At 49.1% G+C, this 12,601-nt stretch overlaps 1 protein-coding gene across 1 annotated transcript in view; it reads left to right on the top strand.

Annotated features, from left to right (window-relative positions):
* LOC144681814 (protein SSUH2 homolog) overlaps positions 1-12,601 on the top strand; it is a 56,358-nt gene that overhangs the window by 18,674 nt on the left and 25,083 nt on the right. Inside the window, exons 6-9 of the mRNA XM_078543834.1 lie at positions 2,829-2,953; positions 5,520-5,582; positions 7,711-7,793; positions 8,806-8,898. Of these exons, the coding sequence (XP_078399960.1) occupies positions 2,829-2,953; positions 5,520-5,582; positions 7,711-7,793; positions 8,806-8,898 (364 nt within the window). The remainder of the gene's footprint in view (positions 1-2,828; positions 2,954-5,519; positions 5,583-7,710; positions 7,794-8,805; positions 8,899-12,601) is intronic.

The following is a 12,601-nucleotide window of genomic DNA, read 5'->3' as shown; positions in this document are numbered from 1 at the left end:
CTGGCTGATAGTCTCCTGCCTTCGCTTGGCAGGAAACATTATCTGGCTGGTGGGTGGGAGCAGGATTACCCCTGACTGGAGGCCACGAACAGGGCCAGTGGATTTTGTGTCATTGGTGAAAGTTTGGAAGGAGGTGGGAGGGATTTAGGCAGGCAATCTTTTCGGGAGACAGGGAAGCCTGGGCAGTAAAGTCTAAACTTCACCTATGCATACCTCATCCAAAATACAGCACTTTTGACAATGCAGCACTCCTGGGGAGGCGGTGGTGTAGTGGTATTGTCACTGGACTCGTAATCCAGAGACCAGTAATGCTCTGAAGAAGGGTCATACACACTTGAAACGTTACGTCTGTTTCTCTCTCCACAGATGCTGCTAGACCTGCTGAGTCTTTCCACCATTTTCTGTTTTTGGCCCAGGGTAATGCTCTGGGGATCCGGGTTCGAATCCCACCATGGCAGATGGTGAAATTTGAATCCAATAAAAGTCTGGAATTAAAAGTAGTAAAAACCCATTTGGTTCATTAATGTCATTTAAGGAAGGAAATCTGCCACCTGGGTCTGCTTACCTGGTCTGGCCTACATGTGACTCCAGACCCACAGCAATGAGGTCCACTCTTAACTGCCCTCTGAAGTGGCCTAGCAAGCCACTCAGTTCTAAAAATTCTAAAATGAATGAAACTGGACGGACCATCTGGCATCAACCTCAGCACCAGAAACAACAAACCCTGCAAAGTCCTCTTTAATAACATTTGGCACTAGCCAAAGTGGGAGAGCTATCTCGCAGACCAGTCAAGCAACATCCTGACATAGTCATACTCACAGATAATGTCCGAGACACCACCATCACCATCCCTGTCCCACTGGTAGGACAGACCCAGCAGAGGTAGTGGCACAGTGGTATACAGTTAGGAGGGAGTTACCCTGGAAGTCTTGAACATCGACTCTGGACCCCATGAAGTCTCATGGCATCAAGTCAAACATGGGCAAGAAAACCTCCTGCTGATTACCACATACCCCATACCCACAGTTAGCTGGTGAATCAGTGCTCCTCCATGTTGAACACCACTTGGAGGATGCACTGAGGGTGGCAAGGGTGCAGAATGTACTCTGGGCGGGGTCTTCAATGTCCATCACCAAGAGTCGCTCGGTAGCACCACTACTGACCGAGCTGGCCGAGTCCTAAAGGACATAGATGCTAGACTGGGTCTGTGGCAAGTGGTGAGGGAACCAGCAAGGGGGAAAAACATACTTGACCTCATCCTCACCAACCTGCCTGCCACAGATGCATCTGTCCATGACAGCATCAGTAGGAATAACCAACGCACAGTCGTTGTGGAGACGAAGGCCCAGCTTCACATTGAGGATACCCTCCATCGTGTTGTGTGGCACTACCACTGTGCTAAATGGAATAGATTTCGAACAGATCTAGCAACTCAAGATGGGGCAACCATGAGGCGCTGTGGGCCATCAGCAGCAGCAGAATTGTACTCGAACACAATCTGTAACCTCATGGCCCAGCATATCTCCCACTCTACCAAGCCAAGGGATCAACCCTTATTCAATGAAGAGCACAGGAGGGCATGCCAGGAGCAGCACCAGGTATACCTAAAACTGAGGTCTCAACCTGGTGAAGCTACAACACAGGACTAGTGTGCCAAACAGCATAAGCAGCAAGTGATAAGCTAAGCAATCCCACAATCAACAGATCAGCTTTAAGCTCTGCAGTCCTGACACACCCAGCCGTGAATGGTGAGGGACAATTATCCAGGCTTGGGCTGACAAGTGGCAAGTAACATTTGCGCCACACAAGTGTCAGGCAATGGATATCTCCAACAAGAGAAAATTTAACCATCGCCCCTTGACATTCAATGGAAGTACCATTGCTGAATTCCCCACTATCAACATTCTGGGGGTTACCATTGACCAGAAACTGAACTGGACTAGCCATATAAATACTGTGACTACGACAGCAGGTTGGAGGCTAGGAATCCTGCAGTGAGTAACTTGCCTCCCAACTCCCCAAAGCCCATCCACCATCTTCAAAGCACAAGTCAGGAGTGTGATGGAATACTCCCCACTTGCCTGGATGAGTGCAGCTCCAACAACACTCAAGAAGCTTGACAGCATCCAGGACAAAGCAGCTCAATTGATTGGCACCACAGCCACAAACATTCACTCCATCCACCACTGACGCACAGTGGCAGCAGTGTGTACCATCTACAAGATGCACTGCAGGAACTCACCAAGGCTCCTTAGGCAGCACTTTCCAAACCCATGACCACTACCTCCAGAAGGACAAGGGCAGCAGATACATGGGAACAGCAGATACCTGGAAGTTCCCCTCCAAGTCACTCACCATCCTGACTTGGAAATATATCGCCATTCCTTCACTGTTGCTAGGTCAAAATCCTGGAACTCCCTCCCTAACAGCACTGTGGGTGTACCTCTACCACATGGACTGCAGCGGTTCATGAAGGCAGCTCACCATCACCTTCTCAAGGGCAATTAGGGATGTGCAATAAATGCTGGCCTAGCCAGTGACGCCCATATCCCATGAATGAATAACAAAAGACTCCCGCTGTACTGCACTGGAGTGTTGGCCTAGGTTATGAACACAAGCCTCCAGAGTATTTGGAACCCCTGACATTTTGATTCTGAGACAACATTACTGCCAATGAGTAACTGACACTATAGGCCCAGACAACATGGAGCAGGCGGAAGTTAGTGTGCAGCAAATAGCCCCCTAATCATTTTACGAACGATTTACCCCTCAGACGCTTGCTCAAGTTTTGATATGTGATTAAGAGTTGTAAAATGTTTTCTTTGCAGGTCAGCCTGTTGATAGTATCGCCTGTGGATCTCCTCCCCTTCCATGGGATGTCGTTGTTGAGATCCCACCAATGTTTCAGGATTCTATAAAGAAAGTTCCAGTTCCTCATACTGCAGCTGTCAAGGTATTTGTCATGGATTTGCCCAAAGATTGCCAGTAAATCCAGGAAACCGTTAGTCCCTCTGGGATTATCAATTTTCTCGCTGTGATGTTGAAACAAACACTAAGATTACAGTGATAAATGTGAACCACTAATAGAACATTAAAGAAAGAATTTACATTTACCAAATGCCTTTCTTGCACTCAGCATGTCCTTTTCCCAATCTGTTCTATCCTAATTCTGTCCAATTCTAATCCAGTATAATCTATCTACTTTTCTTTGCCATATTTTAACCTAATCTAGCCCAATCTTACCCCAGCCTGTCTGAATCTATCCTGTCCTGATGTATCTGGCTGTGTTCTATCCTATTCAAAGTTCTCTATCCCTAATTTGTATTGATTACTTTACTGTAGTGAATCCCTATATATTCTATACTGTATTAAAATTATCTTTATACAATGGTAGGCTTTATACTCTAAATGATCCCAAACCTTTTCAGTCTGCAGTTCTAGGCCACTGACTTGTTCTAATCCAGTCTGTCCCGTTCGAGCCCAATTGATCCCATTCTAACCCAGTCTGTTCCATTCAATCCCAGTCTGTCCCGTTCGAGGCCAGTCTGTCCCGCTCTAGCCCAGTCTGTCTCGTTTGAGGCCAGCATGTCCCATTCTAGCCTAGTCTGTCCCGCTCTAGCTCAGTCTGTCCCGCTCTAGCTCAGTCTGTCCCGCTCTAGACCAGTCTGTCCCGCTCTAGACCAGTCTGTCCCGCTCTAGACCAGTCTGTCCCGCTCTAGACCAGTCTGTCCCGCTCTAGACCAGTCTGTCCCGCTCTAGACCAGTCTGTCCCGCTCTAGACCAGTCTGTCCCGCTCTAGACCAGTCTGTCCCGCTCTAGACCAGTCTGTCCCGCTCTAGACCAGTCTGTCCCGCTCTAGACCAGTCTGTCCCGCTCTAGACCAGTCTGTCCCGCTCTAGACCAGTCTGTCCCGCTCTAGACCAGTCTGTCCCGCTCTAGACCAGTCTGTCCCGTTCGAGGCCAGTGTAATGGCCGATGCAGTTGGTAAAGCGGAGTTATTTAAAAATCCCAGAGGGAAACTTTAAACAACTGTCATAACCTATAATTTTAAGTGTTATGTTTGAGATGCGACAAGCACCCAGGCGAGCTGACTTTACTCTAATTAAGACACAACCACAGACTAAACCTCTATTTTAAAATAAAAATATTTTCCAAAATATTATATACATAAATAGCTTCATGACACCAGTCTGTCCCGTTCTAGCCCAGTCTGTCCCGTTCTAGCCCAGTCTGTCCCGTTCTAGCCCAGTCTGTCCCGTTCTAGCCCAGTCTGTCCCGTTCTAGCCCAGTCTGTCCAGTTCTAGCCCAGTCTGTCCCGTTCTAGCCCAGTCTGTCCCGTTCTAGCCCAGTCTGTCCCGTTCTAGCCCAGTCTGTCCCGTTCAAGCCCAGTCTGTCCCGTTCTAGCCCAGTCTGTCCCGTTCTAGCCCAGTCTGTCCCGTTCTAGCCCAGTCTGTCCCGTTCTAGCCCAGTCTATCCCGTTCTAGCCCAGTCTGTCCCGTTCTAGCCCAGTCTGTCCCACTCTAGCTCAGTCTGTCCCAGTCTGTCCCGTTCGAGGCCAGTGTAATGGCCGATGCAGTCGGTAAAGCGGAGTTATTTAAAAATCCCAGAGGGAAACTTTAAACAACTGTCATAACCTATAATTTTAAGTGTTATGTTTGAGATGCAACACTAAATTCAGGAATCAGACCATCAGTTCTTGAGGTTTTACATTAAACTAATTGAAACGTTTTATTAATTTCTGTCACGTTCTGGCCCAGTCTGTCCCGCTCTGGCCCAGTCTGTCCCGCTCTGGCCCAGTCTGTCCCGCTCTGGCCCAGTCTGTCCCGCTCTGGCCCAGTCTGTCCCGCTCTGGCCCAGTCTGTCCCGCTCTGGCCCAGTCTGTCCCGCTCTGGCCCAGTCTGTCCCGCTCTGGCCCAGTCTGTCCCGCTCTGGCCCAGTCTGTCCCGCTCTGGCCCAGTCTGTCCCGCTCTGGCCCAGTCTGTCCCGCTCTGGCCCAGTCTGTCCCGCTCTGGCCCAGTCTGTCCCGCTCTGGCCCAGTCTGTCCCGCTCTGGCCCAGTCTGTCCCGCTCTGGCCCAGTCTGTCCCGCTCTGGCCCAGTCTGTCCCGTTCAAAGCTAGCCTGTCCATTCTAGCCCAGCCTGTCCATTCTAGCCCAGCCTGTCCATTCTAGCCCAGCCTGTCCATTCTAGCCCAGCCTGTCCATTCTAGCCCAGCCTGTCCATTCTAGCCCAGCCTGTCCATTCTAGCCCAGCCTGTCCATTCTAGCCCAGCCTGTCCATTCTAGCCCAGCCTGTCCATTCTAGCCCAGCCTGTCCCATTCTAGACCAGCTTGTCCCGTTCTAACTTAGTCTGTCCGGATCAAGCCCAGTCTATCCTGTTTGAGCCCAGTCTGGCCCGTTCTAATCCACCCTGAAGGGGGGAACCTACTGTTCAAAGAGCGAGACTAAAGCTGCCTTTGGGCTGGTGGAGCTTGGCTCTCCCTGAGATCAGGTTCATCTGATTAATTGTGTTTTGTTTCAGCGTTGCCACAAGTGCAAGGGCAGGGGGAAATACCGGTGTTCCCATTGCAGTGGAAAAGGAAAGGTAGGTCATTGATTGGATGGTTTAGTCTGCACAACTCAGTTATTTACCTGTGGTCTGCCTGTGTGATAGGACTAACTATCTTCAAAATCCTTCTCTCCATTTCTCCCCTCCACATCTGAAGGCTCTAACTCTGGGGTGGGGCTACAGTTCCACAGGTGGCAGCACCTTGCAGTTTACCCCTAAAACTGTTCGTAGGCTATTTGGCTGCAGTGGCTATCACAGACTAGCTTAATTCTGTCTGCCTGTCAGCAAGGGGCTGATGGATGGTAATGAAGAGCAGGATTCCTCGGAGATTACCCCCACCCCCAACCCCCACCCTCTGTAGCCCAGAGATGGGGTGGCAGCCATCCCCGATCAGATTAACTAAATCAGCACAGATTTGAATCTGGAGCATTTCATATCTCAACGCCACTCTGGGAAAGGCCTTTGTGTGGGGGCTGTATTCTCTGTTATGGGCTTTTCCAGGCCATTGACACAATCCAGGACTTGTCCCCCAACTGGTAATGTAGTGGTTATATAACTGGACTAGTAATCCTGAGGTTTGAGTTAATAATCCAGTCAGCACAGGAGTTCCAATCCCACTGTGGCAGTTTGAGAATTTAAATTCACTTTAGTAACTCTGGAGATAAAAAGCTGGTGTCAGTGAAAGACCATGAAGCTGTTGAGCTGTCTTAAAGACCCACCTGGTTCACTAGTGTCCTTTCAGGAAGGAAACCTACCGTCCTTACCTGGTCTGGCCTACTTGTGACTCCAGTCCTGCAGCAATGTGGTTAAGTCTTAACAACACTCTCATGTGGCTAGAAAGACACTCAGTTACACTATGGTGGGCAATAGATGCTGGTTTTGCCAACACAGCTGCATCCTGGGAACGAAAACAATAAGTTCATTTGATCTGTGCAGAATTTCACTTGTGGTGAAGAACAAGATTTAAAAATAGAATTTTTAAAGGAAATATTTTCTATTGTAACAGTTTTTGACTAGGTGTTTAAGAGTGTTTGACAAATGAATGAGTGTTTTGAAGAGTGAGTGAGGGTACGAGCTGGGAGGGGTGGAGGGGGTGGCAGACATGGGGCACACCCAGTATTTAGAGCCAAGTTCTTGACGCCAAGATATAAAGATACGAGTGCCCAAGGTTCAGTATTGGATAAAACAGGACTTATAAAAATAGCCCACACTTGAATTCATGTGGCACTTTCATGACTTCAGATCATCTCAACATATTTTACAACCAGCTTGTGAAGTGTTGTATGTCAGAAACCCAGCAGCAAGTTTGTGCACAGCAAGATCCCACAAACAGCAATGTGATCATCTGTGTTCGTGATCTTGGCTGAAGGATAAATATTGGTCAGGATACCAGAGGGAACACCCCTGCTCTTCCCGAATTGTGCCATGGGGTCTTTCACATCCACCTGAGAGCGCGGACGTGCACTCAACTGCACTCAGAGTGTCCACCTAGATTCTGTGCTCAAGTCTCTGAAGTGGGCCTTGAACCCACAACCTGCTGACTCAGAGGTGAGAGTATTACCCACCTGGCCAACTTAACAAGTTAACTGGTTTTGGGTGGGGGGATGGCAGGGGGGCGGCGGAGGTGGGGGAGAGGGAAAAAGCTTTAAAATGGGATGAATTTTGAACACTCCGAGTCTGCACTACCCAGTACACCCAGTTCAACCAGTTTGTGTGATAAATTCAGTCAAATTCCCACATCACAGTGGTCATTTTAACCAAATTCGCCAGGCTGGGTGGGCTGTCAGTTTTACACCCTGCTCAGTATTACTCTTCACTGACTTCAACTCTTCCGTTTCAGTTTCCCCGACAGGCAGATTAGGTTAAAATGACCAACATCACCGCTTTCCCCACTCTGCCCTGCCCTCCCAGCTGCCTTTCCCCCATCCCTTGTGCCAGTTCCTCTGTTGCAGATTGAGAATACGGGCTGGGGCCTGTACTCTGCTGTGCAGCGTGAGAGTGAGTCCCTTTACTGAGTGGGAGTGTACTGGAGCCACATCTATTCCCTGGGTAACTGAGGGGGCTCTGTCAGACAAATGACTATTCCCTGGGTAACTGAGGGGGCTCTGTCAGACAAATGATTTTGATGGACGTGTCAAAAACACGTGTTTTGTTTTAAATGCAGCTAAAATGCCTGACATGTGGAAGTCGCGGGATTGTACACGGAAATAAGAGATGCATCCAGTGTGGTGGGAGAGGAATGAGAAGGTAAATAAAAGGACCCTTTGTTTTAAACAATGCTGCAAAGAGTTCCATTCAGCATTAGCTTTCAGACTAAGTGAATGAAAGAGTAATTTTGTGAAGGTGGTTTGCGGTGTGGTACTCAGTTCTGATTCCCTGCTGGTTGATGGGATGGATACAGTGGACATAAGGGCATGATACCATCGGCTTCAGCATTTCTGGCTTGGAGAGAAGGTTCAGGCAGGGTCCCCTCTCCACACATAATCACAGGACATGTGTGTGATGGCTCTCATGGTTGAACAGCTTGTCCAACCACACTGCTCTGGGCTTGCACTTGAGCAGCAGCTGAGAGCTCAGCCAACCTTTACCAGCTAGCTTGGACAAAATCTTACAATTGAAACTAGGCTAGAGGTGAGGTCAGAAAACACAGCATCACCCAAATGATAGTGAAAATCTGGAACACTCTGCCCCAAAAAGCAGTGGTGGCTGAAGGTCAATTGAATATTTCAAAAGGGTATTAGGGTTACAAAGCTAAGGCAGGTAAATGGAATTACAATACAGATCAAACATGATCTGATTGAATGGTGGAGTAGTCTTGAGGGACTGAATGGTCTACTCCCACTCCTATATTCCTAAAAGAATATAAATGAAGGGCAATGGGGAAAGAACAGGGTGGGACAAATTGAAAAGTTCTTTCAAAGAGCCAGTATACTTGCATGATGGGCCAACAATCTCCCTCTGCTCATGACTCCATGAATCTGCCTGCTGTGTGCCAGACCTCGCCGACACCGCAGGCTCTCACAGACATGTTATCCTTTAAAGCTGACAGTTGAATTTTGTGCGATTGTTGTCAGCTATTCGCTGCCAGCTCTTCCAAAATCTAGCCCCAGGAAATAAAGCAGGCCTATGGGCCCAAAAACACATCAAGTACTATCTCTAAATGCAGCACAGCTTATTTAATGGATAACACTCTGATTTTCAAAGTATTTGTGGAAGGAATTGAGTTTGCTCCAGGTAACACCAGTCTTCTTATGCTCAGGTGCAACCCTTGTCTAGGCCGAGGCATTCGGACCTGCCATATCTGCAAAACCAGTGGCCAGTTGCTATTCTACATTCAACTGACAGTAAAATGGTAAGTGTCGGGCTTACATAGGATACTGTATCCCTATTGTCCTTTTGTGGAGGTATTAAAGGATAGCGTCGTACATCCTTTACCTCAAATGAGTTGGAGTCGGGGCAGGACTATTTCTCCAGCAACATTCATTGAGTGAATACATAATGCAACCAATGCACGCAAAATCAATCCCAGTTACTTATGGCAGGGTGGTCTCCAGCAGATGTTGCTGGGTCGTGACCTCGCTCTCTAATCCAGAGAAGAGAAATTTCCGCCTTTTGGTGGAATTCTGGCTTTTCGATTATGGAATTCCGCCCTTTGCAATGTGTTTCTAATTTCCGCCTTCCCCTCTCTGTAATCCTTTGCTTGCCTTCACATGTCGATAATCCAGCAAGGTCATGTTCTGTTCTTAGTATGGACTTCATCCTGTATTACTTGCGTTATAACTGTTATGTTTCAAATGCTACGTGCATTCAGATACAGAGCCTTTAGTTCTGTTGTTTTATTATTTTTGTGACTTCTAGCCTTATCTGCTGATTTACCGTTAGATTTGTACTCTCTATCTCTTCCTATCACAGCCTGTTTATCATTTCCCATGTTAATACCTTTCTCTCTTGCCTTATCTCTAGTCCTTGATTTACCACATCTTCCTGAATTTGACCCCTTGCCCTCATGAGCCTCTTCTCATCCTATTTCATCTCGTCCTATCAGCATATCCTTCCACATTCCACTTACAAGTGCTGACTACCCCGTGAGTCACTGCCCCCCATTTACACCCCATGATTCACTGCCACATTCCACATATAAGTGCTGATTAGCTCCATAGCATTTACTCCTGAACTTGTGTAGCCATTAGAACCACTGCAAAATCAGATATATTAAATTGACAAAAGCTTACAATGGTTATCCTACCTGGTATGCCTATGTTATGAAGTTTATAATGTTGGGATTGGTTAACTAGACCTAGAGGGTGGGGCTGGGGAGGGGGCACACTAGCAGCCCTGGGTTAGTAAGCCAGTGACCATTCTAGTGATCACCCTAGTGGCAAAAGTTGGAAAATACATCTTTGTGGGCCCCTCACTCACACCCCTAACCCTCCACCCACTCCAACTCCTACACCTCCCACCAATTTTCAACCCTACACCACACCCCCATCTACACTCAGCCTTACAGTGCCCATCGCCCCCACAACCCTCCCCAAACCTCAACCGTCATGCTACAGGTGCAGAAGGCCCGACCCCCCTGCTCTCTGCTGAGCTAGTTAGGCTCTGAACTTGATGTTGGTGCCCAGGGCAATGGCAAGGGAACACATTAAACAGGGCCCCACTCTGTGCCTGTGTTCGGTGACGGCCTTTCTGGAAAGCACGGGTCAGGCTTGCTAATCACCTCTCTCCCTCCCCTCACAGTCCACACCCTGCCAACACCAAAGAAAAATCCACTGCATGAGGCCAATGGCGGGATGTATAGCATTCAGAAGGCTGAGTCTCGCTCACGGATCACCAGGATTCTCTTTATGTCCAACTGGATTGGAATCTAGCTCACATTGAAAGGAAGAAAGGGGACAGACTGGGCCTATTACTGCCTGCCTGCCCATCCTGAGCTTTATTTCCCTTAACCTACCCCTGCCGAGACCACCTCTGATCATTCCTTCCCTCCACCCGCCCTTCTGCAGAATGACCTCCTTAAAAATGGCAATAGGCCTAGGGCAGTGGTGGGAGGAGAAGGGGGTAATGGCCTAGATTTTTGTGACAGGAGTGAAGGGGCCTAGCAGCCCCCAACTCTCTCCATTTCAACCCAATCCCCACCCTGTTAAAGGGCCCGGTCACAAACCCTGACAGGAGCACACCTTTAATCAGTGACAAGGAAAATAGTTTGGGCGTTAATGTAGATGGGGTGGAAGGGTTAGACTAGTGCCATTCTACTTTCCACATTGTGAGGTAGAGACGTCCAGACCCATGGACCCCTGGTCCAGCTGCTTGAAATTGTGCTCTATCTGAAAATAATTAACAACCAGTCCCAACAGGGTTACATTTAAAAATGGCCATCAGCTCTGAGAACTTGTCCATCTTGTTGTTCCTGAACTCTTAGGGGTAACAATTGTGTGTGAGTTCTCCTGGTCTCTCCAAATATAACTGCAGTGGAAAGCCTGGAGAAACCGTGTAAACTGTTATGGAAAATCCCCACACACCCCCAACCAAATGTATTCCCACCTGTTCCACTTCCTTCCTGCATCCTTGTTGTGTCCAATCAGGATTTAATGTGCTGTGTCCTGCTCTAACACTTTCTTTACCAGCACGTCATACTTGGTGACTCCAAGGAACAGGAGGAGGCCACTCAGCCCCTCCAACCTGTTCCAGCGTTCAATTAGATCTTGGCTACATGATCTGTACCTCAACTCCGTTTATCCAACATGGTTCTATATCCCTGAATACACCGACTAGCTACTATATACAGGCTTTTAAATTCACAGGTTTGAATTATGTTTAGACCCAACAGGTGTCCACTACAATCCTGCCCCACTCCTGGCTTCACAATATAAAGCGCTTAAGTTATACATTCATCATTCACTGTGAAATGGGACCGTATAAAAAGACATGGCTTAGAAGGCTGTTGTTATACCTGAATACTCGAGTAAATATCAACACGTGACAGGAATTTCATGATGAGGTTGGTGGGACGGTGGGTGAGGGGTGGGGGAGGAATAAGTGACAGATTAACAGTTGGCATTTTACACCCCGTGATTCACTCTCCCCCCCCGTTTACACCCCGTGATTCACGCTCCCCCCCGTTTACACCCCGTGATTCACGCTCCCCCCCGTTTACACCCCGTGATTCACGCTCCCCCCCGTTTACACCCCGTGATTCACTCTCCCCCCCGTTTACACCCTGTGATTCACTCTCCCCCCCGTTTACACCCCGTGATTCACTCTCCCCCCCCGTTTACACCCCGTGATTCACTCCCCCCCCCCCCCCCCCCGTTTACACCCCGTGATTCACTCTCCCCCCCGTTTACACCCCGTGATTCACTCTCCCCCCCGTTTACACCCCGTGATTCACTCTCCACCCCCATTTACACCCCATGATTCACTCTCCCCCCCCCCGTTTACACCCCGTGATTCACTCTCCACCCCCATTTACACCCCATGATTCACTCTCCCCCCTCCCGTTTACACCCCGTGATCCACTTCCCCCCCCCCCCGTTTACACCCCGTGATTCACTCCCCCCCGTGATTCACACTCCCCCCCACCCCGTTTACACCCCGTGATTCACTCCCCCCCCCGTTTACACCCCGCGATTCACTCTCCCCCCGCTTTAAACCCCGTGACTCACTCTCCCCCCCGTTTAAACCCCGTGATTCACTCCCCCCCTTTAAACCCCGTGACTCACTCTCCCCCGCCGTTTACACCCCGTGATCCACTTTCCCCCCCGTTTACACCCCGTGATTCACACTCCCCCTCCCACCCCGTTTACACCCCGTGATTCACACTCCCCCTCCCACCCCATTTACACCCCGTGATTCACTCTCCCCCTCCCACCCCATTTACACCCCGTGATTCACTCTCCCCCCCCCGTTTACACCCCGTGATTATCTCTCCCCCCCGTTTAAACCCCGTGATTCACTCCCCCCCCTTTAAACCCCGTGACTCACTCTCCCCCCTGTTTACACCCCGTGATTCACTCTCTCTCCACCCCCGTTTACACCCCGTGATCCACTTTCCC

The sequence above is a fragment of the Cetorhinus maximus genome, chromosome 6 (genome assembly GCF_964194155.1).
Source record: "Cetorhinus maximus chromosome 6, sCetMax3.hap1.1, whole genome shotgun sequence".
Taxonomy (NCBI): domain Eukaryota; kingdom Metazoa; phylum Chordata; class Chondrichthyes; order Lamniformes; family Cetorhinidae; genus Cetorhinus; species Cetorhinus maximus.
This window is presented reverse-complemented; position numbering and strand designations above follow the sequence as displayed.